This window comes from Pogona vitticeps, chromosome 4 (genome assembly GCF_051106095.1).
Source record: "Pogona vitticeps strain Pit_001003342236 chromosome 4, PviZW2.1, whole genome shotgun sequence".
Classification (NCBI taxonomy): Eukaryota; Metazoa; Chordata; class Lepidosauria; order Squamata; family Agamidae; genus Pogona; species Pogona vitticeps.
Genome location: NC_135786.1, coordinates 74,509,126 through 74,537,111, shown reverse-complemented (window position 1 = coordinate 74,537,111; position 27,986 = coordinate 74,509,126). Strand labels below are relative to the sequence as shown.

Below are 27,986 nucleotides of genomic sequence, written 5' to 3'. Positions count from 1 at the left end.
AGTGTCAGATGCTTCCACATGAAACTGATTATCTAGAGTTATTTTACGGCTGCTTTTTGTACTGAGAGAATAGGAGCCTTTGCCAGAAGAGAGACAGAGAGTGCACCTTTGTTTATTATCCTTGGTCTCTTCATGGGTTTTGATACCACTGCATATGGGATTTTGCAGAACCATTTCTGCAAGTTGGGGTATTACAGGCATGATGATGTAGCAGTCTGGTTTCAGAATGTATAATGGAGGAATTTCTGCTCCATCTTATGATACCTATGCTATGGAGCACTCCAAAGTTCCATTTCATGCCACATACTCTAACCTGTACGGTAAGACCTTCGTATCTGTGAGAGATCCATTCCAGAATATACAATGAATGTTTGAAACCACAGATTGTAGTGCACCTTGTATACAGCATACAAGGAGGTGGGATAAAGACCACAAGGGGGCAGGAAAAAGGCCACAAGACCCATCCTCTTTTATGCTGTACATAGGGTTTCAGTTAACTGTGGATAATTGATACCACGGATAGTAATCTTGCAGATATTGTGTCCTACTATATTTGAAGCCACGTATATGGTGTCAGGATAGTTGCAAGAAACTGAATCAATACACTGATTATCTTTGCCATTTGATTTTGATAAGGCTGCTTAGAGCATTTAGGTCTGTACAAGATCTTATCCTGCTTGAACCATATTATACCAGTCTTTACATATTAGTATTTGAACATTCATAAATAACAGATCCAAAAGAGAAAAGGAGAGCCCTCTACCAGTGTGTAATAGGTTTGAGTGGCTTCTGAGGGAAAGGAAGGAAATGCAACTGAAAAGAAAGAAGAGCTTTACCTTGGCCTAAATCCCTTTCTGAAGACAATCCAGAAGAGAATGGTTTCTTTCTAAGTAAAGTCAGATGTACAATTGGACCTGTATTGCGCAATGCTTCCACTACATCTTGATTCGTATGATTCTGAATGTTAATCCCATCTACCTAATGCACACAGAAGCAAGCAATTAGCTTTAAATCACTGGCCCCACACCGTTTTGCCATCATAACTTCTGTTTGATTTTGAGAAATTTGTAGTTCCCCTCCATACCTCCTTTATGAACCTCCTTTTAACAACGACAAAAATAATTGATCTGTAATGTGAAATTAATATAAAATGTGGTTTATTTTAATTTACCTAGTCTACAGAAGTGGACTTGTTCAAAAAACCTCACATTAAAATACAGCAGTCTTTAAGGTGTCACAATGTTTTTGGTGTCTTCATTTTTTCTTTTTATTTTGTCTTTGTTTAATTTAAAGATACAATTTTCCCCACAAGAAATCCAAAATTCTAATCAACTATGGGTAAAATCCTGTTGCTAGGTAGTATCGTACATCATGCTAGAGTAGGCCCATTTTATCAGTGGAGACTTGGTGAGTCAACTCCATCTAAGCTCAATTCATTCATATGGGCTAAATGTGACTTCCTAAAGTATGTTGCAACTAGAGTAGGCTCATTTGACTCATAAGAACTTACAGAGAAGTTGATCCACCAAATCCCCACTGATTAAATAGCATGACTTACAATACTTTCAGCCAATATCTATCACACAGATTTATTTAAGCAACTAAAAATATTTTTAGTTTTTAAAACATCAGTCTTGCTTCTGACTCACCCTCACCCCCACCCTGGAATTTCTTCTCAGTGCTTTAAATGGTAACCAGTGACATAAAATAGATTGTCTGAATCACAACATCAAAATAAATGGCTTATTATAAAAGAAATCAATGGCCAAAACCCTGTTGCTTAGAGTGGCAAATAGCACTAGAGTAGGCATGTTGAACCTATGGGGATTCAGTGAGTCAAGTCCTCTGTAGAGTCCACTGATTCAAATGGGTCTACTCTAATTGTGATTTATTATGTTAAAGCCACTCACAGAATAAGTTCATTTGAATCACAGACACCTATGCAAGAGTTAACTTGCCAAAATCCTATTAATTCAATGGGCCCAGTCTAGTGTGACTAACTGAGCTAATCAACAGGATTTTGGTCTCTATATCTGAAGATCCGTCCATGAATGTGTGAATGTCCAAATGAAACTAGGACTGAGTGTCCATCATCTTCATATTGTCCAACAAAACTGAACAATATTACTTAAACATCAGAAGGACTTCCTGACACCTTAGACATAAAAAGGCAATCAGGCTAAACAAACCATTTAAATTAAGGATGAAACTAGGTACTGGAAAGTTGCAATGTGGACCGAAAAGATACTTGGATCCATGAAATCCTTGCAAGCAAGTGCAAAATGAAATAATGAGTTGAATCCTACATTGCTGTTCTGTTTTAGCAGGAGGGAGCAATATTTCCCTCCAGCTGCAGCCCACTGCATCATATCCCACACAATTTCCAAGACACCCTTAACTGTCACAATCAATTTTTTAAGGTGTTCAGGGAACCCCCGAGGAAAGAAGGAAGCAAGAAAGACTCTTGAATGTGAATTCTTTTGCATTCAAACATTAGATTACTATACTGTTACACTATATTGAATTTTCCACAAAGGTCAATTTGTGGTCAACGTTTATGCCCTTTATACACAGCTGCAAACAGCTGGAAGCTGCTTTCTGTGATGGAATTTCGCATGGCCAGGGACTGTATTATTCATACAATCACATAGACTGACTAATCATATGGGTCTTGAATGAAGCACCATGTTAGGAAGGAGGATTTATTTAGGAAAATACACTCTGGCATTTGAAGGACACCTCAGTCAAGCAGACAATTTCAGAACAGATTATTTTATTCCCAGAATTTGCAAATCTACACCGATAACTTTTTGCAGTGTAGACTGTTAGAGGACTCGGACAAGATTGAACTTACAGCAATAATTTTGTCGTTGACTTTTATTTGACCACTGTGTTCAGCAGCACTGCCAGGTATTATGTTTTTGACAAAAATCCCTGAAGATTCCACTTTAAAGAGAGAGGAAAACTCTATTAATATTTTAAAATACATTTAGAATACTGCTTTTGCATCCTTCACTATCATGACCCTGGTTGTAAGCCTTTCCTCCATTTTTTTGCATACTGGTACCCAAATTGCAAATTGTTCATGATTACCCCATTAAGCATTCTTTAAATTTATGTTGCATGCTCTGTCTTCTTAGATAGGCTTATTTTCCAAATCTAATTTCTACATATTCAGCACTGATATCTGAAAATCTTAGTGTTTGATTTCCTATTACACTTCTATTAATACCTCATTTCCTTAATCTTTTAGGATCCCACAAAGGACTACACCAGAACTCTCTTCTCTAAGCTTACTTTAAACTCTGGGTTCTCAGCTTCTTTTCTCATAATGGTTTAAGTCAATTAAGTCCCCCCCCTGAAAAAATTTGTACATTTGTGTACAAAATTTAGGTGGCGAAAGTTACATCTGAACTGAAAATCCATCACTATCCCATAAGGTAAAATAAGGTTAATTATCATTCTCTGTGACATCACAAAGGCTCTGGGACAGAATGCAAATCTTCTGCAATTAACAGCATAGAGTCATATTTTGGTTTGATCAAAGCTCGGTCATGCCACTAGATAGTTTTGTTTCAGAAGAAATTAGGGGGACCTACTGCAAATAACACATTGTGCTTAAATTCATAATTCCCCTCACAATCTCTTTAAAATATACAAACTGTACCATACACTTCCATCCATCACTGACTAATCTGTATAAAGCTCACCTGCATCAGAAGCTCCCAAATAGCCAACAATTGTTATACCAAGGCTCTGTCCATCCTTCTTAGTCAGCTGAACCTCATGAATCTCATTTTCCTAAAACATTAAAATCATTACATTTATTCAGCTTAATGTTTCAGACAGGCCGCCCCTGGCACTCTGACACGGACTATTTAAGCAATTAAAAAAATCTTGTGCCTTTCTTAGCCTTCACCAAGGCAGGGCTCTCCAGATATCTTGGACATCAATTCCTATCAGCCCCAACTAACATGACCGATTATCATGGGTGATGGGTAAAGTAGTTGACACATCTGGAGGGCACAAACATTCAGGAAGGCTCTTGTAGCTACCAGGGGATGGGGTGGTAAAAGTGACCAACACAAGGAAAGGTTCAGAAGATCATGATATGCAGTGAAATGGCTCACAAAAACAGCATGGGCACAGAATTGCCAGCCTTATGCTGCAGACGCCTTTATGGCACTAGTAGTCCTACATGCACTTGGAATGGAGATGTAATAACAAATCATCCTGAAGCACAGCCAGCTCAAGTATTTCTGCGTTCAGTGCAGAGCGCAAAATGTAATATTTCCCTACGTAAAGCTGGCTGCAACCCTAGACTGTTAGAGCTATTTTGTCTGTAAATATAGGAAATCCCAGTTCGTTGCTTTCCTAAATTATTTATTTATTTACATTTCTATGCTGCCTTTCTCCCAATTAAGGAACTCAAGGTATCCCACAAGTTATTAAAAGGCAAACCTGCTGAAACTACAATGAATCATGACAGTAAATGATAAAAGCAATTAAGCATACAGCAGTACTAAAATAATTAGTTAACACTGTTAAAACCACCTTTAAAACACATGAAAAATATGCTGTCCTTATAAAATTTTAAATAGTTAAGAATCAGCTGTTTTCACCTAAAATCATTTGCTGAAGTCACACCCCCAAATGCCAACTGGCCATACCTGCCCCCTTTTGCAAAACCAAGTTTCAAAGGCCCAAGTTCCAGTACCTTACTGTAGTTAGTTGGGAAGGAAAAGAAGAAGTGGGAAAAACAGAGAAAACAAACCACAGGACAGAAGGCATATCTCTGAAAATATTCTACACCTAAATCTAAAAGCAGCACAGTAGAAACAGATGGAGGACAAGCACAGCTTTGCTTACATTTCAAGACCTCCTGTATACTTTCAGTAGCATTTGCTAATTTTAATTATTCAAAACTGAGAAAATGATTTGTTTAAACAAAACAATTTAATATGGCCAAATTAAAACAGATTTTTAAGCCATGTTTTAGCAGCAAACACATTTTGAACCCCAGACCAGTGGCTTGCGGCATTTAGGCTCTGTGACTGAAAACATAACAGTTTAGTTACTTTTGAAAATTGTAAGTGTAACTAAGTAAAGGGGGTATATTGGGCAATGATGGGGATTCATTTGGATTATAATTTCTATTGAGGCATAGGCTAGGAGGGCATTAACCTTATTATAATGCTATGTATACAGACGTTTAGCTGTGCAATTGGTGAAGAACTGTAAAGTTTTAAAATACTCACGGTGTCCAATTGTCTGTCCTGGAAAAAAGCTGATCCAACAACAGGCTGGGCAGCAGGGGTTGGCGGAATTACAGTTATTTCACACATGGGATCTCGTGCAACCACCATCTTAACACAGTTTCCACAATTCCTCAGCACCTGAGCAACTTGTTCACTACTCATTCCTTGTACATTTGTCCCACCAATCTCTAAGATGTGATCACCGGTTCTGAGTCTGCCATCCTTCGAGGAAAAAAATACAATTTTAAAATTAGCAACTCAACTCAACTCAACGTGTTGCCAACCTAAACTTTAACATGTCAGTGATGTTTTACAATGGATTTTGTCCATGCACAGTGCCACCAGATTGAGACAATACAGCACCCAAAGTTATTCTTTGGGAGGAAGATTACACACTAAATACCAAAACTATAATTCTTACAGTCAGTTAATTACTGTTCTTATCCCGAGTAATTCATAAGGAAAGAGACTAAGTTTTAAAAATGTCAGAGGAACACTGAATAAAAATATAAGTTCTGCTGGTTCCTATAAAAAAAATTGGTCTATAAAGTTACTGAATTGATTTAAACTCAGTGTTACTGGAGAACTTTCTTAAACTGTTCATGACTATACTATTTACTATTAAGAGTTTAAATCCAAAGGGGTTATAGCCCAGAACCACTAAACTCAAATGGAACTTATTTATTATGACTAATTTCAGTATCACTAATTTCAAAGGGCTTATGCCAACATTCATTAACTATGAATTTAACCCAAGGGGTTCTACAGAGTTTCAGTATACAGTATTTACTAGCAGGATTGCCCTTTGTGAAAGTAACTACAGGAGTAAGTCTTCAAGTACATTTATGTGAATATAACATCACAAAAATGTATGCTGACTGGATCCCAAGGCCATGATAAAATCACACTAAAAGTGAGAAATTTTCATGGGCGGGGCGGGGTGGGGTGGGGGAGATTCTTTTCCTGCATAAGTTGTTTCTAGCTTCGTTCATGAGTTTAATTCCAAACAAGTGCAGAGATATTTTTTTTTCAAAGCTTGCATACACCAACAGCTACAAGACTACTTTACACATGAGTCTGACACTGGAAGAACTATTTGTGATGGACAGGTCAGTAACCACTCCTGTCCATCACAATGGAACCCTGACAGGGCCGGACTGGCCATCTGGCAATTCTGGCAAATGCCAGAAGGGCCGATGGTCAGAAGGGCCGGTTCTTGCCTCAGCGCAGGGCCAGGCTGAGCCCCCCTCCCCAAAAGAGAGCGAGCGAGCGAGCGAGCGAAAGGGAGCCTTCCCTCCCTGCCCCCTTGCCTTGCCTTGCCTTGCCTCCTCCTCTTCCTCCTCCTTCCTCCTCCTCCCACCCCTCCAGCTGGGGCGGCCCCCCCCAACCTCCCCACCTGGCCCAAGAGCGCACCCACGCCCGAGGGGAGGGGCAACGCCGAGGCCCGGCTCCTAGCGCGGCGGCGAAGGCGGGCTCCGGGCGGCGAAGGCGGCGGCCATGGGGACACGGCCGCTCCGCCTCCCTCCCGCGCCCGCGGAGCCGGCGGCGGCGGCTGCTCGCTTTGTTCGAGGCTAGCGCGGGCAGCCGAGACGCCGCGGCTTCCCGGACCTGCCTGCCCGCCGGCTGCTCTCGGGCCGCGGCTGGTGCTGGTGGCCGGCCGGAAGGTCTGGCTGGCGCATCCCCCGCCCCACTCGCTCACTCGCTCGCTCGCTTCCTCGCCCTGGTGCACCGGGGCCGGGGAGGGCCGGAGGGTGGAGCGGGAGCGGCGGCAGGAGGAGGAGGAGGCAGCCTCGCCTCAGATCCTCCCCCACCGCCCGCCCAGCCTGGCCCGGCCTGGCCCGCTGCCCGGGCGCCCAGGTGGCCGAGAGCGCACGGTGCCCGGGCGCGTCGCCTTCGCCGGGCGCCCTTGGCCTCTCCAAAGGGAAGCGCGCCGCTGGGGGAGCGGGTGCCTCAGCCGGCCTTCCCCGGGCGGGCGGGCAAGGAGGGAAAGCTGGGGGGGCCCCGGAGAGGGGAGGAGGAGGAGGAAGGGGGCGAGGACGGGGAAAAGAGCGGAGGGGGGGACTGGAAGAGGTGAGGAGGGCCGATCGGAAACTGGAAGCCGAGAAAGCCTCTCCTCCCGGGCAGGGGTGGCCATGCTGCCTCCCAGGAAAGCCCCTCTGACGAGGCTGGGCTGAAGTTTCGTCGGCAAGCCCAGCCTCGACCAGAGGGATCCTGACCCGGTCCCGGGAAGATCAGCTTTCCTGGCCAGTTTTTTTTTTGAACTGAAAATTTCCTCATCAGAGCTGGGCTACGCTGTCTTTGTTTCACCGTCCCCTGAGAATGTCACAACCCCGCTTTAGATACGAGTTGCCTTCTTATCCTGCTCCTTAGGATGCGCTGCGGCAGAAAAGATACACTCCTCTTGCACAGGGAGGTTCTGTTTATTCGTTTCGTTCATATCCTCGGCTCCCTCCCAAGTTTTATCCTCCTCCCTACAGCCCTGTGAGGTAGGCCAGGCTGATGCCGAGAGCACCTCGCTCAAAATCCCCCCGGTGCATTTCAGGGGTCCATAGGTCCAATCCTGGCCCAAAGCCAGGTGGGCCTGTGTCCCCACAACCGGTGGGCCTGTGTGCTCTAAATGCCAGGGCCGATTTTTGGTCCCAGTCCGGCCCTGAACCCTGATGTAGCCACCAATGGTTGATCAGAAGAGGCGGGACTAAGGAACTATAAGAAGAATGGACGACAGTTATGGATATGAGTTAGAGTCAGGGACTTCAGTTAGGGACATCAGTTAGAGAGAAGCAGTTTAGGCAGTTAGGACCAGCCTTATGTTAGAGAAGAATAGAGAGACAGAGAACAAGATATGAAATGAATAAATACCTTGATTAACATGATTATATATAAACAAATATAAATGTTACCAAAGCACAACAGATTGAATGAATAAAATAAGACCATCCATGATTCACTTTATATGAGTTACTTATAAACACTTAAATAAACATTGATTTATTGAATAACACTGATTGAAGAGTCATATTTAATAGAGTGAGGAATAAATCCTCTGGTGGCAGAAGAAAAGGGTTGAGAAATAAATGTCATGCCCAAAAGTGAACCTGGGTTGTGTGGAAGAACAAGCAGGGGAACTGGGGGTGTGTGACACTATTCTTACTAGACTGAAGCAGCTATTTCTGAGAGCTGGAGGGTTAAAGCAAGTACAGTACTCTAACTTAAAAGAAGTTTCTGTAATATTCCGTTGCCTATATGAAGAAGTTATTTGTGTGAGCATCTACTTGCACAAGCAAGCTCTCCACAAAATATCTTAGTCTGTGCAGACTCTTGAGTCACTGTAATCTCTTAATATTTTCTTCCCTAATTCATCATTATTACTCTCTCTCTCTCTCTCTCTCTCTCTCTCTCTCTCTCTCTTTTTGTACTGTACTTGCATTCTTGGTCACTCAAGACTGTTGTAAATTTTGACAACATGACTTATGATGTTGGATGCCAAAACATTTTGTTCCTTACAGAAAAACAGGTGTTCCAAAGACACAAGGGAAAAAGCATTCATTATATCAGACAGTTCTGTAGGGGAGGTAAAAGAGCCAGTTTTAGAATCTCAGCTCCAGTTTTCATTTATCTTATGAACTGACAAATTTCCTGTTCTATTCATTAATATCAATAAAATGAAGCACAGTTTTCTATGTAGCCACAAAGAGGTACCCAATTTATTTAACAGATTTTTTTGGGGGGGGAAATAGAATTCTTGCATGGCAGGAAAGAGGCTCAAGGGAAAGCCTTTCCAGAGAATCAAAGTGATCATCTGGAGCACCCATGATGATAGTTCCATTCATTAGACTACATTCCACATCTTTAGGTAGCAGCTTAACTCCTGCATGAAGATCCACAACTCTTATGATCATACAAGTGCCTTCTTTACATTATTGACCTATATGTATTATCATAAGCATTAATATAGCAGGGGAACTTCAAGGGGTACTCACCCAGAACTCAGGAATATGCCCTAATAAACAAGGAAATCAAACCCTGATGGAGAATCACTGGCAGAACCCTATTAAACACTTGTAGGCACAATATTCTGCCAACATGCATCCCCTTGCTCTCTGTTGCACAAGGAGAGAACATGAAAATGACCAAAGGAAAGAGAATATGGTGGCAAGGCTAGTGGGTAAAGTCAATAAATATCAACATTCCTCCCCAGCCCCGGCAATGTTACACTAGCTACCTATCCACTTCCATACCAACTTCAAGGTGATGGCTTTAAGATATAAAGCCCTAAACAGTTTGGGACCTTGGAACCTGACAAAACTCCTCCTTCCAGCAAGAACTGCACATCCTACCCATTTGTCCCAGGCAGGACGATTGAGGGTGTTGTCCCTAAGAGAGGTCCGAAGGGAGAGGACTAGGAATTGAGCCTCCTTGATGGTTTCCACCTAGACTTTGGAATCAACTACCCCCAGACATCCACCTTGAGTCTTCACCAATGACCTTTAAAAAGTCTCTTAAAACTTGGTTGTTTAGACAAGCATTTCCATCAATGGGAACTTGTTGAACGTTTTAGCCACTGAGTCAATTCTACCACCTTTTAAACAATTAATGCTTATGGTAATTGTTATTTGTGATCGTTTAATTATTGTTTTATTTTTATGGGGTTTTTTAACATTGATTTTACTTTATATTTGTAGTATTGTTCTATGGTTTGATTATGTTGTGAAACACCCAGAGTGGACTTAGGCTACACGGGCAGTATACCTACCTACCTACCTACCTACCTACCTACCTACCTACCTACCTACCTACCTACCTACCTACCTACCTACCTACCTACCTACCTACCTACCTACCTACCTACCTACCTACCTACCCACCCAATAAATAAATAAATAAATAAATAAATAAATAAATAAATAAATAAATAAATAAATAAATAAATGACTTAAAACACAGATAGCACTGACATTTGTCAGTTATCTTGGACTTAAATTCCACCTAGTTTTACACATAATGACACTAGGTCTTGGACAACAGCAGCAGTCTTTAATCATTCTAAGCAATTTATGCCATAATTCTTTTGGTCAGTGTAAAGCTCCTTCTGCCTTTTGAGAAATTAATGCAGCAGGACGGTGTAGGACAGATTAGCAGGGAATTATAAACTGGAATGTGGGGCAGGGGGAGTTTTAGCAGAAAGTCTTCTCTTCCTGACCTGCAGTGTTTTTCATTGCTGTCATTAATGGACTTGTGACTCTGCTAAGCCAAAGCATGTCACACACAATGGCCAAAATCCTGTTCTTTAATGTAGTAAATTGAACTACAGAAGGCCCATTGAACCAATGGAGATTTAGTGAATTAACACCTCTGTAAGCTCCATTGATTCAAATGAGTCTACTCCAACTGCAACTTATCATTCGAAAGTAATATAAAAGTAAGTTGCAGTTAGGACAGGTCCATTCATATCAATGGAAATTATAGAAGAGTTGACTCTCTAAATTCCTACTGATTCAATGGGCTCACTCTAGTGCAATCTACTACACTAAACAACAGGATTTTGGTCATAGGAACAACGGAATTGGTATGTATTAGTAAAAACTGCTGGAAAGGCAAGAATAGGCAAACTATCATGAACTAGGTCATGGTTGTTTTTTTTAATTAACAGTTTGGTTTTTCTTAGAATTACCAACATAAGCTATCCATTGAGTTGATGAAAAAGATGATGTAGGGTAGTTGAATGAAATTACCTTATCTGCTAGTCCTCCAGGAACAATAGTCCTTACCACTACACCAATTGATTTTCCACCCACAATTCCAAATCCTAATCCTGAGCCATCATTGATAAGTTCAACTTCTTCAACATGTCCCCACTGGACCTGGAAAAGAGAGAAAACAAAACTCAGGTTCCAGGCTTTGGAGCAAAACAAACAAACAAACAAACAAACAAACAAACAAAAAACACCAATTCTCACAATGTTTTAGTTTTGGGTCCTCCTGTGGCACTTAAAAAACAAACAAGCTTATTAATACATTCACTTCCCCAGCCTTCTTCTGACTAAGGAAGTGATTAATTTGCCAATATCCTGAAGTGGCTCGCTTATAAAACCACTTCATGATACTGGCAGGACCCATTTCCTATGAATGGTCAGGTTTGATCTATCTAGCAAGGCCCAACTGTTTCAAAACAGCCTGCCCTAGCTTGCTCCCTGCTGCTAGTGTGGCCATATGTAAATACGAGAGAATGCAAAGCACCAAAAAGGGATGATACAGTAACTTTAGAAATGTCTACTCTATTTGCACTTTTTGCACATATAAAAGTCAGTTACATACAGGAAAATATAAATCCCTGCTATCCAGGATTGTAAAATCAAATATAATCAATGTTTTTAAATATAGTTTGAAAAAGTAGATCAAATTACCAAATATATAAACTTTGTTCTTATTGTTATCATGCTTAGATATTACTGTGTAGCTCTTGTATGTCACTCTTTTTCTTTGTTTGAACAGCAAATGGTCTGTGGACTAAATCCATTATAGTAATGTTTTACCAGGTATGTACTATGTATTTTAAAGAATATTGCAGTCAATGTGCTTATCTGGAAATATAATTTTTTTGAATGTTCAGTTTGATTCTTATATTCAATGCATGGGAAAACACAGCTCTAAATTTATGCAGTACAAGTATAAAATTTCAGTCTGTTAAATACAATGATATATGATAAAATAGCCATTTAGCTTACCATTTCAGGTAATTTAACATCCTTAACATCACTTAAGGCACATGGGGTCACACTGCTGTTTTGGGTTGCCTCCCTGGCCACGATCAAATGTAATGACCCCATGGACTGTTGGAGTAATGCAATTGCCTGCTGGTGGGAAATGTTCTGATCCAATGGGATATGGTTAATGGCCAATATTTGGTCTTTTTCCTTTAATCTCTGATCCCTTAAAGAAGCACAAACAAATTTCTATAGTAACCTCATCCAAGTTCTCAAAAAAGTAGTGAAACAAAGACATCCCACAGGAGTGGAGGTGGAGGTAACTGCTTTCTCTTATAGTCCGTAAGATTGGCCACAGTAGAGTACTGAATAAAGTGTGAGCCACATCTGCTGGTTGGCCTTACAAATCAGACTACCTCTTAATACCCATACCACCTGTAATATGGAAATAAGATCTTAGAGTAATGTTGTATTAGAATGCACACAGCCATTTCTTAGTACCTCTAAGTGCAATATAAACTCAAGGCATGGATTTAATAATATGGACTAGAGATGGGATATTTGCATTTGTCTCCTGGGGGAGAAGAATACAGACATCATCACTACAGGTGACCAGGTCAATTAGACCCTTCCCCCAGAACCAAGCTGTCCACTTACTACTTCTGCTGCAACACATGGGGCCATTGTCATTCACACCACCAAATAATATATTATTTGGCTTCTATACCGTCCATCCGGCTATTAGGCCACTCTGGGTGGTTTACATGTTAGACAAATAAAACATACACTACGCCAACAATGAACATAATAATATAAAATCAAAATAAAGTTAAAACAACAAACAATTTAAATAAAATAGTTAAAATAATATAATATAGAGCATGACAACACGATTGATAGTATAAATGTTGAGGCCACTCACTGTAATTAGGTGTTGTAATTAAGATGTTGCAAGGTCCGGGAAGGTCGGTCGGAAAAGCCAAGTTTTTAACAGTTGCTTGAAAATTGGCCCTGCAGTTCATGTTGTGGCACTTCCAAGAGTATTTAAGACTAGAAAAACATCTTTCCTTCATTCAGCTGGGGATACTTAGATGAAGCTTAACAATAAAACAAAGCAAAAACCTCACCTGGCAGCTATGCTTCCTGGCTGAACTTCCTTGACAAAGATACCAGCATCTCCAACACTTTGGTTTTTAAGTGCAATGACACTAAATCCAAGGCCTCCATGAAATGGCTTCTCTATATGTATATGTTCTATTTGTCTGCCCTAATTTAAAAAGAAAAAAAAGTTACAAATAAGTTGTCTCTATTCTCCAAGGACACAAACTGATAAATAGCATGGTTCCTTTTATAAAATAATCAAGAAAAGAAGCTTGTATTTATGCATTACAATGTAAAAAAATCATCCAATATAGTAGAATACTATACTATACTCCACACATCACTCATGTCAGGACCAGATGCAGCATGCCTATTTGCCTTTTTTCAGAATAGAGTTTAAAAAGAAAGTGAAAGCCAGCTGTGCACAACGAGGTACCATCTTTCCTGAATGGAGAAAGAGTAGACAGATTTCATGGTCTGATCAAAGCCCAGAACAGAAAGTTGAATAATTTCCTGACTGGTTAATAAACTTAGTGACTGGGGGAAAATATGGAAGTAAATACTGCACTCCCTAGCCAACTACACCAGAGCACAGAGTGCTGTCCTCTGAAGATGCCGGCCACAGAGACTGGCGAAACGTTAGGAAGAACAACCTTCAGAACGCGGCCAAAGAGCCCGAAAAACCCACAACAACCATTAGATCCCAGCCATGAAAGCCTTCGCGAATACATATGGAAGTATTGCTTTCAACTGCCCTTTTGTTTTGTTTATAATTTTGATTTTATATGTTGGCTATTATTGACTGAGTCATTTGGTGAGATACATATTCATAGTTTAAGTGTGAAGGAAAAGTTTATCCTGTTGGCTATGTATTATTATTGTTGTTGCTGTTGTTGTGTTTTAATATTGCTGTTTATATTGTTGTTAGCTTCCCAGAGTGGCCTGGTTGCCAGATGGTGCAGGGTATAAATCTAATAAATAAACAAATAAGTCCAAACTATACCAACAATACAAAGATAACCAGCTTATCAAACATGGGGACCTGGCATGAAGAATTTTTGCTGGAATTAGAGTAATATCTTCTCAATTTCTCCTCTTCATCTCAGACACATTTTAGAGCTCAGGATTGGGCAAAGTTTAGGCTTCCAAGATATTGTTGTTCTGCAGCTTCCAGAACTCCTCACCATTGGCTCTGCAGATGGGAGCTGCAATCAAGTAACACCTGGAATAGGGCATTTTGCCCATCACTGTTACAGCTCCTGAAACTTCACTATGGAGTTTAACAGTGGGTAACATTCTAAAACCGTCTGCAGATGCAGTACAACTCCTAGAAATCCTGGCCAGCAAAGCTAGTGGTAAAGGCTTCTAGGAGTGCTAGTCCAAGAACCTCTGGAGATCCAAGGTTGAGAATCACTGCTCTAGAGCACTGGTTCTTAACCTTTGTTACTCAGATGTTTTTGGACTGCAACTCCCAGAAGCCTTCACCATCAGCTATGCTGGCTGGGGTTTCTGGGAGTTGCAGTTAAAACATCTGAGTAACAAAGGTTAAGAATCACTGCTCTTGAGTATGTTCCGTGTCATGAAGGACTACAGAATCTTCAAAACAGTGGTTGGAAAATATGTCCTCTCCTCTAGCTACCACTGGACTGCATCTTCCATCAGCCCTAGGCAGCATACCTAGTAGTGAGATATGATGGGAATTGCAGTCCAACAACATCTGGACCACAACATGTTCTGTTAAAATTACTGCAACCCTCATATCCTGCCTTTAAGAGGCTTCAGCTGGGGACGGACCTTTCTGGACTGGGGTAACTGTCAATCATTCCAGCAGCAACCAACTGTTCCCTCCCTGCCTCAGATTTTGAAGAGAATTTTGTCAAGAATTATTTTCCCACTCTTTTTCAAGAGTCAGTGGTCACTTGGAGTCATGTAGCGAGTCACAGAGCCATGCACAGTAGGACCCCAGTATCCGCTGATGCAGTTATCCACAGTCTGAAAATATTTATTTGTGCCTCAAAAGCTACGGGAATTCTGTGCAGATTCAGGAGAAGTTTTGTAATTTTATTACTGAACATCCCATTACTAATGGGCACCTTCCACCTCATATTGTTTATAATACTATGCTTCATACATTGAAGCATTGCTTCAAACAAACTTCATCTGAAAGACCTGTAGCCCTTATCACACATTTCAAAATAACTTCAATAGAGAAGGAGCCCTCAATCCCTTTTCAGTTTTTACCTTTCCCATACTGACTGTTATGCAGGATTTGGATGTGAGCAAAACTGGTATGTATCCTTTCTCACAGAAATTGGACTGTGAATTTCAGTCATAAATATCTTTGTTCTCTAAGTTGTAGGAATGTCCCATGCTCACGATCAAAGTCACATGAGTATTTCCTAGCATTTCAATGTTTTCCCTCCTGCAATGCAATCTACCTGAACAATCGAACATGTTAATGAAGCCTATGTTTATTTTCCAATAATATATTTCAAAACAAAAGCAAGCTAATAATCAACATGCAGATTGGGGCAAGTTCATGCTAGGATAAACAGGTGACCTTTCCCTCTTCAGAGAGCTCATCTTCCAATCACATACTTCTTCACTTAGCCAATTGGCATGGATGGCTTCACAGCCAGAAGCACCACACCACATCGGCTCTTTTCAGGCTTCAATAATCCTAGAGAAGCTTAGCTCGCCATCTCTATCATTCATATTTCTACATTAAGCAAAAAGGTCTAAAGAGAGATTCCTATTTATTTAAATATAGTTACTGTCCTTCACATGACTGGAAACCCTGCAATGACAACTGTAATCTATAACCACAATGTAAACTAAATTATATGCCCTCTACACCAGTGGTCTCCAACCTTGGGCCTCCAGATGTTCTTGGAATGCAACTCCCAGAAGCCTTCACCACCACCTCTGCTGGCCAGGATTTCTGGGAGTTGAAGTCCAAGAACATCTGGAGGCCCACGGTTGGGGACTACTGCTCTACACCAGTGAGGTTTTGTCTTTACCTTTGCCATCCTCTGGATTGCCAAACTGAATTCATTCATTGCAGGCTTTGGAATCACAGGAGTCACTTGGCTATTGCAGACAGTGGCAGAGCGGTTCCCATCAACAAGAGCATGGCGGTCAGCATCGAACACCAGTAAACCTCTCCTTGTAAAATCAAAATCCACTGAATGACCTGCAGGCATGTAACTGATCTGTGGATAGTAAGGGAAAACATTCACAGAGAACTGTGTTACCATGCAAGAAATGGAAATATGAGCATGAACATTTTAGCAAGCATTTTTTTGAAAAAGCAGCATGTAGTCTACATTGAAAGTTGCCACTGCCTTTCCAGCTGGCAAGAGAGTAAGTTAATCCTTGGTATTTACTGGCTGAAATCCCACAGTAAATCACAGCCAGAGGAGTCTCACTGAATCAATGGCTCTTACATAAGGTTTAACTTACTAAATCCCCACTGATTCAATGGTCCTACTCTAGCTGTGACTTACTACTGAATTTTAGCCAATATTTACTTTGGGAGTAGTCATATGTATGATGGCCAAAACAGAAGCCCTGTATATCTGGAGTGTCAGGGTTGGGTGGGGAATCATACTCCTGATACAGGAGATTGGAGCTGGAAGGGATCCTTGAGATCAAGGAGACACAGTGGGGAATCCAACTCCAGATGCCTAAACCACTGAGCTATCCAGCAGTTCTCCTATGCCAGCTGCAGAGTGGGTAGCATTAGGCTCCAGTCTCTTCTTCTGACAGAAATTCCCCTCTGCTGGCTGATTTCAGAAATCTGCCAACATAGCCATCTGCTGGGAGAACATAGGTAGAAGTGCTGGTTAAGATCTGGCAGTAGAAAAGCCAGAAATGGGGGGGGGCAAGAAAGGGGGGTCCAAGGAAGGGCCCTAAGTAATTTCTAGTACTCATAGGCAGATTGATCCATCTAAGTGACAGCTGGAACTTCACAGTTTTGGCCAGTCAGGAAAGTGCTTTAATTCTGTGCCAAACAGCTCTTGTTCACCACCCTGGAGCACAGCACAGAATTCTAAGTACCTCAGCAAACTATAAATTCTAAGATTCCATACAATGAAGTCATCTTAGTTAAAAAAAATGTTCCTTGCATAATTATGTTGTAAACCACCCAGAGAGTGCTTTAGCACTATGGGGCCATATATAAGTCAAAACAACAACATAATACTAAACTGATGTAACGGTATAGTGTAGATCCACATATATTTATCTTTTTAAAAAGAAAAATACTAACAAGCCTTTTTCCTTTTATATTTTCTCCTGTCTACCCCTATTTTTCATAATTTTATTTCATACCATTTGTTGTCTTGCATCAAACAGATTATACACACACAAAAAAAGAGAGAACATTTCAAAATATTCTGAATGTCACATTTCCTTAAAGCCTTTATGTTTTTGCATGAACTGGTTTGCATACTATGCCAGGCGTACCAAATCAGTATCACCAGCCAAACTGTTTGGAAGGAAAAGAAAACAGATACTGTACTCAGGTTAGCTAAACAAACTTTCCCAAAGGGCATGTGCTGGCTAAAGTTATCACCATCTCCAAATGGAAATAAAAGATGTCAGACAACATTAAGAATAGCATTTTATCAGTCTTTGTACAAAGAAAAATGTTCCTCACAAACTGAGTAGCCTGCTATCAGGCTGTATTCATTCTCTCACTTTTGTACAAGGTAGTGGACCAGGAAGTTATTTTTAATTTCTGTTACTCCTGCATGACACTCTACTTCAAGAAAGTGAACCTTGGTGCCAAACCGATCCCTACACTGTGTTCCAGATTTGGGCTCCATATATCCAAAAAAAGAGGACTGTAACCACAAAAAACTCACAATGAAATTAGCATGCTAGTCTCAGCAGTTTCGTTTTTATTTCAATTTTACTGAAACAGACTAACCTGATTACCTCTCTGAAAACCACTTTCCTTGACTCATGCCAGACCAGTTTCTGATACTAGTTGTCTTACGTTCTCTGACAAGCTGCATTATCAGGAAAAGGAGTACCATACTGACTTTTCAAGAGTCATTTTGTAGCAGTGGCCAGAATCCCACTGGATATTTATGCAAGCATAAGACAAACAATAGACGTTGCTGCAGGAAATTGGTAAAGTTCCATTTGCATGTCTGTTGTGTGTGCCTGGCACCTTGCTAACTAGCCACAACAACACATTCTCCTTCCCATCTGTTTCTTCTTTCAAATAACACTTGCAGGAATAACTTCATCTCTGGTCATAATTTATTATGCCAATAGTTTAAAACCATATATGAGGAGAGATGTGGCAATATCTGTTTGCATTACTTGAAACTAAGGGAAATGAGTAATGGATGGGAAGGGGAAGAGATAGTCCATGTTATGGAATCATTCTAATATGTAAATTATAATGCATTTTGCAAAATTACTGTTCAAACTTTGAAGTTTTGTATTCTTAGACTGTGAAGTACCTTTCCATTTCACATTTCTATAGAAAAATTCTTGAGAAACGTAATAGATTGAAGCTTTAAATGAGAAAGCTGATTCATGATGCATCACAAAAAAATTGGCAGAGGCAAGACCACTTTCAGACCTGCCAATTAAGTAATTAGCTGCACTATGCGCTTGCTTCACAACAAAAGATCCTTCCCACATGATTTGAAGTTTACTGTGTCTAACAAGATTCAGGACTATCACCCAATTCCCCATATTAAAATGATAGTGCTTTGCTTTTGCATGTCTCTCCCCATGCCTGAACATTATGTCCCCGACTGCCTACATCACCACCTACAGATACACCCTCCCATCTTTACAAGAAGGTATCACAACTAACAACATGGGGAAATGCCTGTTCAAATCATTCTAGCTTGAAAAAGTACACACCCACATCCAGCAGCAGAGAGAGAAAAGCAAAAGGAGCTGGACCAATTCAAATTAAACTTTGCATCATGCAGTCAGTAAAAAAAATACTTCAAACTCACCCATTTGCAGAGCAAATCCCATGCAAAACAGTTATGAGTAGTGTTTCACGAGAGGATCACAGTTATCTATGTCACTCACAGCATTCAATTGTCATTAATACATAGTAACTTGAAACTAATAATTAATTTTTAAAGTTTTAGCTTGTCTTCTTTGGTCAAGTCATTATATAAAGGAAGTGAAAAAGCACCCACCATAGTCACTTAAGTAACAACTAACATTACCATAATTATTAAAATTCTCATAGGAATAACAAAGATGCAAAATCTTCCTGGGTTGATATAACTTGCAAAACAATATAACCAGCAGTACTTCACTAGTATATCAACATTATCAATAGCATTGGTCAAACTTCTGTGTTTTGTAACTCACCTCTTCCTTCAGCTGCTTGATTGACTGCTGAAGAGTCAGCAGATGATTGAATCCAGGATTCTTGAGTGTATTATAAAGAAAAGTCAGATTTTCACTCTGTGAAGTGTCTCCTCTCTCGTGAAGTTTAATTAGCAGGCGCTCCAGAATCCTCAGCACCTGCTGCTTATCTGTTGGATTCCCCAAAAGCCACAGTGTAAAAAAGATGCTTAATAACCCTGAATTATTTGGACAAAAGGATCCCACCCCCGAGAAATATATACCTGCAACAGGATTTTCAGGCATGTTGGCTTCTTTGTACTGCAGTGGCAAACAAATATTCTGCATTTCAAAATAAAAGTGCAGGTTAGATTTAGCTTTTCTTTAGATCCCTGTCTAGAACAGAATTGACAAACACACACATTTTTCTAGACCCATCATCCCTACATAGATCAAGCATAGGACATTTGTGAATTTCTCCTAGAAGATGAGTGGTTCTCACCTTTTGGTTCTTCAGATGTTTTATACTTCGACTCCCAGGATCCCTTATGTTAGCTATGCTGGGTAGAGAAGTGGTCCCCAACCTTAGGCCTCCAGATGTTCTTGGACTTCAACTCCCAGAAATCCTGGCCAGCAGAGGTGGTGGTGAAGACTTCTGGGAGTTGTAGTCCAAGAACATCTGGAGGCCCAAGGTTGGGGACTACTAGGCCAGAGCTTTGGAGAGCCAAAGTTCAAAACATTTCAAGGGTCAAAGGTTGAGAGTGCTGACTTACAGCAAGCAAAAGGAGGGCTTCCCCCACTCAATTCTTCTCTTTCACAAGTACTAATACATTTCAAACTGAATATTGTATTTCTACTTAAATTGTTTCCAGCTATACCTGAATATGGGCATAACACATTTGTTTGTTAGTTTATCTTTTTTTTTTGCCCTGCAGAGCTCCCATAGCAATTAACAATTTACAGATTAAAACTACTGAAAACAGATAATTTACAATTATAGATAAAAACTGTTTAAAAGATTTAAAACATTAAACAATTTTAAAATCAAGCCTGTAGGGACCAAAGACTTTTAGCAATAGTACACTTTTGGCTGCCTGCTACAACAACCTCAGTGATATTTTCTGCTAATGTTACTTCAGCTTGAAATCCTATTAAACACCCACCCAACTTTTTACTTGGCTTATTTCAATATACTTTTTTTCAGTGCCAATGGCATTAATGTGAACAACGGCCACATTAACAAATTGTATTTTGCACTGCACTGCCATCCAAGTTTAAGTCAAATTTTGTTGTGCTTAAACTGCAGTGGTTCTGTCCTCCAGATGTTTCAGACGTCAAGTCACAAAGCCCTTAGTCAGCATGGCCAATGGTCAAAGATTTTAGAATATGATATCTAAAACATCTGGAGGTCCAAAGGTTGAGAACTACAGAGACTTCTGAGTAAATATGTTTAGGACACAGCTGTAAACGTATACATCCTGTTGAGTCTGGTAATAGTAAATCTTCTTAGAACTCTACTGATAAGTTTCAGTACACATTATTAGTTCTTTCTAGTTAGTGAGGCCTTCCTTTGTTTCTCCATAGAATCATCCCAACCCCACATACAGTTAATTGAAAATGAGCTCCTGAATGAGAATTGATATTCTGAAAAAAATCTGAAGCTTAAGAATTAGGCTATGATTCTCTGCATTCTTATCATCACACAGTAGCATTACTTCTATATGTATATAGATAAAATTAGTTGAAGAAACTGAAATAAAACAAAATAGGATTAGTCACAACTCACTTTCCATTTATTCAGTTCTACTCACAGCATGATCCTAAGCATGTTTGTTCAGAAGCTTTATGGATCTCATTCCCTAGATAAGTGTGCACACAGTTGCAGTTTCAACCTCAACTTGCTTTACCTTAACCAATCCCCCTGTGTTTACACTAATGAACCCCGTGATTTGTCATATCACTGCCCATAAGGCTTTGACAGGAGCACAGGATTGGGGAACTTCTAGCTGTATGACCAGATCAGGCCCTCCTGGGATCCCAGTCCAGCTCTCTAGGGTTCCCCTGATGACCAGGCCTCCTTTTTTCATGAAACCATTTCTCCCCTGAAATGCCTCTCTTAAGGCATAAAACTGCTCATAGCAAGAGCTTTCAACCAAGATATCAAGGTATTTCCTAATATCTCTCTGAAATTAAATGTGTCCCTTGGGCTGAAAGGCTTTCCCACCACGGATGCAACATGGGCCAAACAAAACCCTGGGAGAAATTCAGACAAGTGAAATAAAGTTAGTCAGACTTTGAAAACATTTCTAAATACTACTGGGATGTACTTTAATGTGTCAGTTACTGGCTGAGATAAAAACCAATTGTTTGCCAATAGAATATGCCTAAAGCAACAGTTTAATAAAGTGTGATCTTACAGGAAAAACAAATGAGGAGTGCTTTGAAGCACTCCAGAAATAAATCCATTTTGAAGGAAGGTTGCTTACTTCAATTCAACCTTAACTGAATTCCATTTCTAAACCGAGAAGTAGCAGAAGGCCTAAAAAATACACTTTTCAACTTTTTTTCTCATCTTAGAAACACAGTAGGAACTTGTTGACACTGATAATCACTATAACCCATAACCTGCTGTTCATAAGGTATTCAATCCTTTGTTATTATATTTTTCATAACAGTTATGTTTGGTAAATCCTCTATGTGGGTTTTGTGCTTTTCTTGCGAGCCATGCTGGACTTAGCAATCCTTGCTATGCCTTCCAGAAGAAGGCTACAAGCAGGACAGCAGCTCATATTCTCTGCCTCCAGACACTTTCCCCCTATTTTGTCTAAAGAAAAAAAATCAAATAAATGACTAGCAAGGGTAACTGCACAGAGGAGCCACTGCCTCCCATGGGCTCTTTCTCTGCAGGCTTGCCTACCCAACCTTTCCCACTATACATCTCACAGAGAAAGGGCACATGAATCAGAAGAAGCAGGCCTATTCTCCTCTCAAAAAGAGAGTGAATGACCAAGAGAAGTTAATGGCTTCACTTTGCAATAAGCTCACTTGGGGAAAGGAGTGAGAACTCAATACTTCAGCTGTCTTCCCTCTGAATACAGGTAAAAAGAATGTGAGCATTGAGAATTATCTACACTACATAGTTACACCAGTTAAATTTTACTTCTAGTTGGTATGGCACTGTCCTAAAGAATCCTAGGACTTGTACTTTGGTAACGGAATTTGAACTCTCTGCTGGAGATCTCTGGGGCTACAATTAAAGGGTAATGCTATAGCAAAGAATTTTAAGCACCTCACCAAACTAGAAATCCTAGGATTTAATAGGAAAAGCCATACTGATTGAAGTGATATCAAACTGCTGTAATGATGAGCTATGAGCACATGCAAAATCTAAATCTAAACCCCATTTTGCTTTTTCGGCAGCCTGGCTTCGTGAGCCAAGGCTATCCCATCTGGCCTAATTTTTGAACTGTTTGCCTTACTCCCAAGTTTTATACCACGCTTTCCTTGTAAATCATTCCAGAGAACTGAAAAGTTTGTCCCGTTTGTAACATTTAGTGACTCCATAAAGTCACTGCCTAATCTGAAAGGATATGCTATAGATACACTTTTAGGCACAAGACGAGGAAATTGAGCTACCCAGTGGAAGAGGCTCACAGTTCCCAGTATTAATGGCTGCTGCTCCTCTGGCGCAGCTGGTTGAGGCCAGTTCAGGTGATTCCTAAAAGAAGGAGCGTCCTCCCCTTATGTAGGGCCAGCCTCAAAAATTCCAAGTGTTTTTTTGGGTGCTGCCTAAAGAGAAAGTTGTGTGAGTAGGTAGAGAAGCAGCGGTTGCTTGCCTGTTTTCTTTATGTTCGTTTTATTGCTGGAAACCACCCAGAGTAGTGCCAAGGCCACTAGATGGTGCAGTATAAAAATATAATAAATAAATAAATGGGCAATATAAAGAGCAGCCCTCTTCCAGCCTCCCAAGGTGCCGAGATCTTAGCAGCTGCCTGACAGTTCGGATCAAACTGATCAATAGCGTGGTACTATACCTCCTTCGCTCCACTCCAGGTGCTGATAGGTTTATATTGCAGTGTTAGCCAGGGTCAACTTCATGAACAAATCGCCACCCGGCAACTGGACCCCAAAGCCAAGCCTGTCTCAGAGCCCAAACAGAAAGTTCAGAGGTATGGCCAGCTGTGATTAAAATAAGCATTGAAAAGTCGACACAGCCATCCCCCTGGGCACCTAAAGGAAAAAAGTCACAAATTAGTAGCAAGAAACGTCAAGCGGGGATCTCACTCCCCTGCCCGAAAGCCTCGGGCACCAGCCCTGGTCCAAAGCTCAGGCGATTCCCCCGAAGTGCTTCCGAGGAAATTTAAAATATTCAGGAAGTCGGCGGCGGCGGCGGGCGCGCTGCGAATGTCCTGCGGCTTGCTTTTACAGCGGCTCCGCGACACCGGGAATTAGAAGGGGCCGAGGGGGGGGAATCTCCTCTGTTCCTCGGCACCCTCTTACCTGGTTTGTGGGGAGCGGAGGTGGCCCACAGGCGGCTTTTCGCCCCCCCCCCCAGCTCTGGACTCGCTCTCACCTGGGCGGAAGCGAGAGTTGAGCTTTTAGCCGCACCTCACCTGCAACGCAGGGAGGCGACCGGAAGGGGGCGCCGCTCCAGCCTCGAGGAAACGAATCCAGGGCCCGGAGAGTTTGGGGGGGGGGGGCGACGGCGCGCGCGCAGGGAGGAAAGAGGGGCTCCTTTTTTGATATATGGACTGTATAGGGAGAAGAGTCTTGCAAGTGAATTTCGGGGCGTCTGTCTAAGCTGTGCTTGGCGTTTCCTTCCTCGGCCTTTCCTAAGGACGCAGAAGGAAAGGGAGGCTCGTAAAAAGAGGTGGTTGGAAGCCCGTCGCCAAAGACGACAGCGGGCATGGGCACCGAAAACGTAACAAATGAATTAAAAGTGCAAGAGTAAAACCGATCCAACCCAAGTAAACGGGAAAGCAAGGAGCGATGAGTCAAAGGAAGAGAAGCCGGTGCACCAGGCACTCCTCGCAACTATAAATGTCTCATGGACGTGGAGGAGGGAGGGGGGGGAAAAGAGGTCGATCCGGTTCGTCTAGTATTTTATGAAAACAGAAACGTGCCAAAGGAAACTCACAGCATTCAGAAAGCATGCGTCAGTGTTTTTCCCCTCTTTTTAAAAAAATAACTTCTTTAAAATTAGCCTTTTACATCCTGGCAGATCTTTTGAGGGCACACACTTTTTACCTTCTTCCTAGTAACTCTGAAATGTTGGACGTTTTCGTGCGCAGCGACGGAGTTCGGGCAAAATTCTCACCTGCGTTCTTGATGCCAGGGAAGCGCTTCACATTATGAAACTTTTCGACATCGTTTAAAAATCTGTTTAGCCAACTATTGGTTTTACTAAAGAGCTAGAAACACAGTTCTGAAAAATTCCAGAGGGCTGTCGCTTTCCCTGGTTCAGTGGAAGCAGGGAATCTGGGGTCCCTTAGAAACTAGCAAATATGTTACAGTGTATATAAGCTCTTTTCCTTTCCGTCCTCTCCCTCTCCCTCTTGTTTGACATCTGCTTTGACAGATTGCACTTCATAGGATGCACAAATGCTGGGGTGCTAAATGTAGGCCCACCTCCACTCAGGGCTATTTACCGGATTTGATAACTTTTACTGTAATTTATTATTGAATGAATTGTATTTTAATATATATTAATTATTTTTAAATTAATATATTTAGGTTGTTGTGGGTTTTTTCGGGCTCTTTGGCCGTGTTCTGAAGGTTGTTCTTCCTAACGTTAGGAAGAACAACATTCAGAACACGGCCAAAGAGCCAAAAAAACAAACAAAAACAAAACAAAACTACAACAAGCATTAGATCCCGGCCATGAAAGCGTTGGCGAATACAATATATTTAGGGTTCTCATTCGGTTTAGGTCTCTGGCTACAGAGCCAGAGGATGGGAGTTCAATTCTTGGGAGCTCAATTCGGCCTTCCTTGACAGGGGCCGGACTCAATGATCCATAGGGGCCCTTTCAGTTCTGTGGTTCTAAGATGATGATGGTGATTAAAGTAGCTATATCTCGATAGCCTTGCCCTCCATTAATTGATCTAATCCCCTTTGAAAGCTATTCAAGAGAGTGAGTTTAACTATGTCCTGTGTTAATAAATATTATTTTTGCTCTGCCCAGAATCTCCCTGCTATCCTCCTTGTCCCTGCCATTCTGACGTTAGTAGCAAGACATAATTTCTTCTGTGTCCACTTTCCCACAACATGCATACATTTATACACTTCCGATGTCTCCCCAAAGTAGTCACTTTCCCAAAAAATTAATGAGACCCAATTGATGTGATCTTTCTTCATAGTATAATGTCCCCACCACCTTGATCGTTTTAGCTACTATTTTTGCATATTTCCTAACTCTGCAATATCTTTTATGTGAGGTGGTAACCAAACTGATTACAAGCCTCCCTGTATTTAGTGAGTTGCTGGTTTTATTTTGCGCCCCCCCCCCAACAAACACAAACAGGTGCCCAATATGGAATTTGCCTTTTTCAGAGTTTTCATTCCACTTTCCACCACAACCAAATATATATTTTCAATTAGTCAGTCACCACCAACTCAGACACTATAAGTGATAGCACTGAAGTTGTAAAATGTCCTTACCAATGAGAACTCTTGGCATGTGCTTTACTGTATTTTCAAAGTTAGATTAAAACCTTTTCTGTCTTCTCCAGATATTAATCACTTATAGTGCTAAAAGCAATGTTATTTGCTGTTTATCCTAATTTTATGTTTCTTCTCTTCTTATTTTAAACTGGCATTTTAAAATTTTAATTATTTTAACTTTTTAAACTGTACATTGACCAGAAATTTGCTATTGACAGTAAAGACATGTTGTAAACAAATAATGGCCAGAAGTGTATTGGGGATTTAAAATGGCTTAAGTGAAATTGTGTAAATCAAAGTGGTGAATTGTCATTAATTAATGTGCTGTCACTTACATTCCTGATCATGTACCTGCTGAATTGATGGAACATGGAATGAACTTATGAAAATTTCTAAAAGTATAGTTGTTGCCTCTGCTCTCAAGAAAGGAGATCCTAAAACCATTTAAATGTTAATATAAACTATTAAGAAGAACCGAGACCAGCCTCTCAAATAATCTCCATTCTTCTTAATGGTTTATATTAGCCATTAGCAGTGCAACATGACATACAACCATGAATGTGTCCAGTTACTCATTCGTTAGCAGCAATTTGTGCCATGATTTACACATTTACTCTTAATCTGGCATAAATCTGTAATAGGATTCTAGCCAATAGAAAATGTAGCCACACAAAAAAGTATGTATTGTTAAGGTGTTTCAAACACATACCAACCATAACCAAGTTTTCAAGGTACGTGAGATGTTCAAAAAGTTATTTATCATTGCTAACCCTCAGTGAGTTTCCAGAGCTGAGTGGGAATTTGAACCCAGGTCTTCCCCGCCATTAACACTGCATTGGCTCTCAGAGACAAAGCTGAAATCAATTTCAGATAAATTCTTGGGGGGGGGTTTGTATCCCATCATTGGGCAAGTCCAAAAATACCAGCATAATGTAACTTTAAAGTTGATGATGACAACTAGTTAACACGAATTACTAATTAAAGATGTGAGCAATGATATGAAGCTATAATTAGGTCAAAATACTTTTTCTTAGAACGAATCTTTTCTAAGGTGGTATCAGTAGATGGAACTAAATATAGTATACTCACACAGAAGACTTATCTGAGCTATATTTCAAATTGAGAACTAAAGGGGAGGGAACTGGATATTTTTTGTGAAGAAATATGAAGTTTTTTTAGAAATAAAGAATCCTGTTATATTTAGTAAAATCAGTAGGGCTGTCTCAAGGTATTTCACTACCTGAGGCAGCACAGTAAATGCAGTCCCTCTCTTCATCGGGTCAAAGTGAATAGTATCCAAGACAGTGAAGTTACATTTGTAACTGAAGTAGCAGTTCCTGTAAGCACCAGTTGCTCTTCCTTGCAGCAAAATTACAACAATGTTATTAACAATGCAACAATGTTCTTTATTCATTTGTTACATCCTAATTCACCTGCCTGTGGCAGCTGCTTCCCTTTGCCTAAGGACAGCTGGTCTGGAGGGTAGAGATGAAGATAAAAGCAAAAAGCACATTTTCCACTGAGGACATTTTTAGGCTTAGAGGGATTTTGTTACTGTATTTAATATTTTTAGCTTGTTGGTGAGCAGAGAGAATGGCAGGTTAGGAGAAACACAGCCTCCAAATTTACTACTACCAATTAAAATGTGGATAATCTGTAGCAAGTGGTGGCTGCAACAGATGGAAAGTCATCTTTGTTTGCGGACTTGGGCACAGATGGTAAGTACATTTCTTAGTGATTTGTTAGGAAAATCTGGTCTTCCCTCTAGACTTCCTCAGTATCTTACCACACAACTTTTGTGTTCCATCAGTACAGTGGTTCTCAACCAGGTACCACTGGTTGAGAATCACTAATAGTATAATAAAAGATGTACATTAATTCTGATGTGTTCACAACTCTCCAGTGATACTTATACAGTGGTGCCTCA

At 40.7% G+C, this 27,986-nt stretch overlaps 1 protein-coding gene across 5 annotated transcripts in view; it reads right to left on the bottom strand.

Annotated features, from left to right (window-relative positions):
- PATJ (PATJ crumbs cell polarity complex component) overlaps positions 1-24,022 on the bottom strand; it is a 219,626-nt gene extending 195,604 nt beyond the window's left edge. For 4 of the 5 annotated variants that reach the window (XM_072997719.2, XM_072997722.2, XM_072997721.2 and 1 more), the window contains exons 1-12: positions 23,897-24,022; positions 23,431-23,626; positions 19,681-19,738; positions 19,421-19,587; positions 16,084-16,275; positions 13,090-13,229; positions 11,984-12,188; positions 10,991-11,119; positions 5,259-5,480; positions 3,711-3,801; positions 2,855-2,946; positions 837-978 (exon numbers count right to left, since the gene is read on the bottom strand). In XM_072997719.2, coding sequence (XP_072853820.2) covers positions 837-978; positions 2,855-2,946; positions 3,711-3,801; positions 5,259-5,480; positions 10,991-11,119; positions 11,984-12,188; positions 13,090-13,229; positions 16,084-16,275; positions 19,421-19,587; positions 19,681-19,702 — 1,402 coding nt within the window. In that variant the 5' untranslated portion in view covers positions 19,703-19,738; positions 23,431-23,626; positions 23,897-24,022. The remainder of the gene's footprint in view (positions 1-836; positions 979-2,854; positions 2,947-3,710; positions 3,802-5,258; positions 5,481-10,990; positions 11,120-11,983; positions 12,189-13,089; positions 13,230-16,083; positions 16,276-19,420; positions 19,588-19,680; positions 19,739-23,430; positions 23,627-23,896) is intronic. The other variant, XM_072997720.2, reaches the window with a different exon arrangement.
- Positions 24,023-27,986: the final 3,964 nt, after the last annotated feature.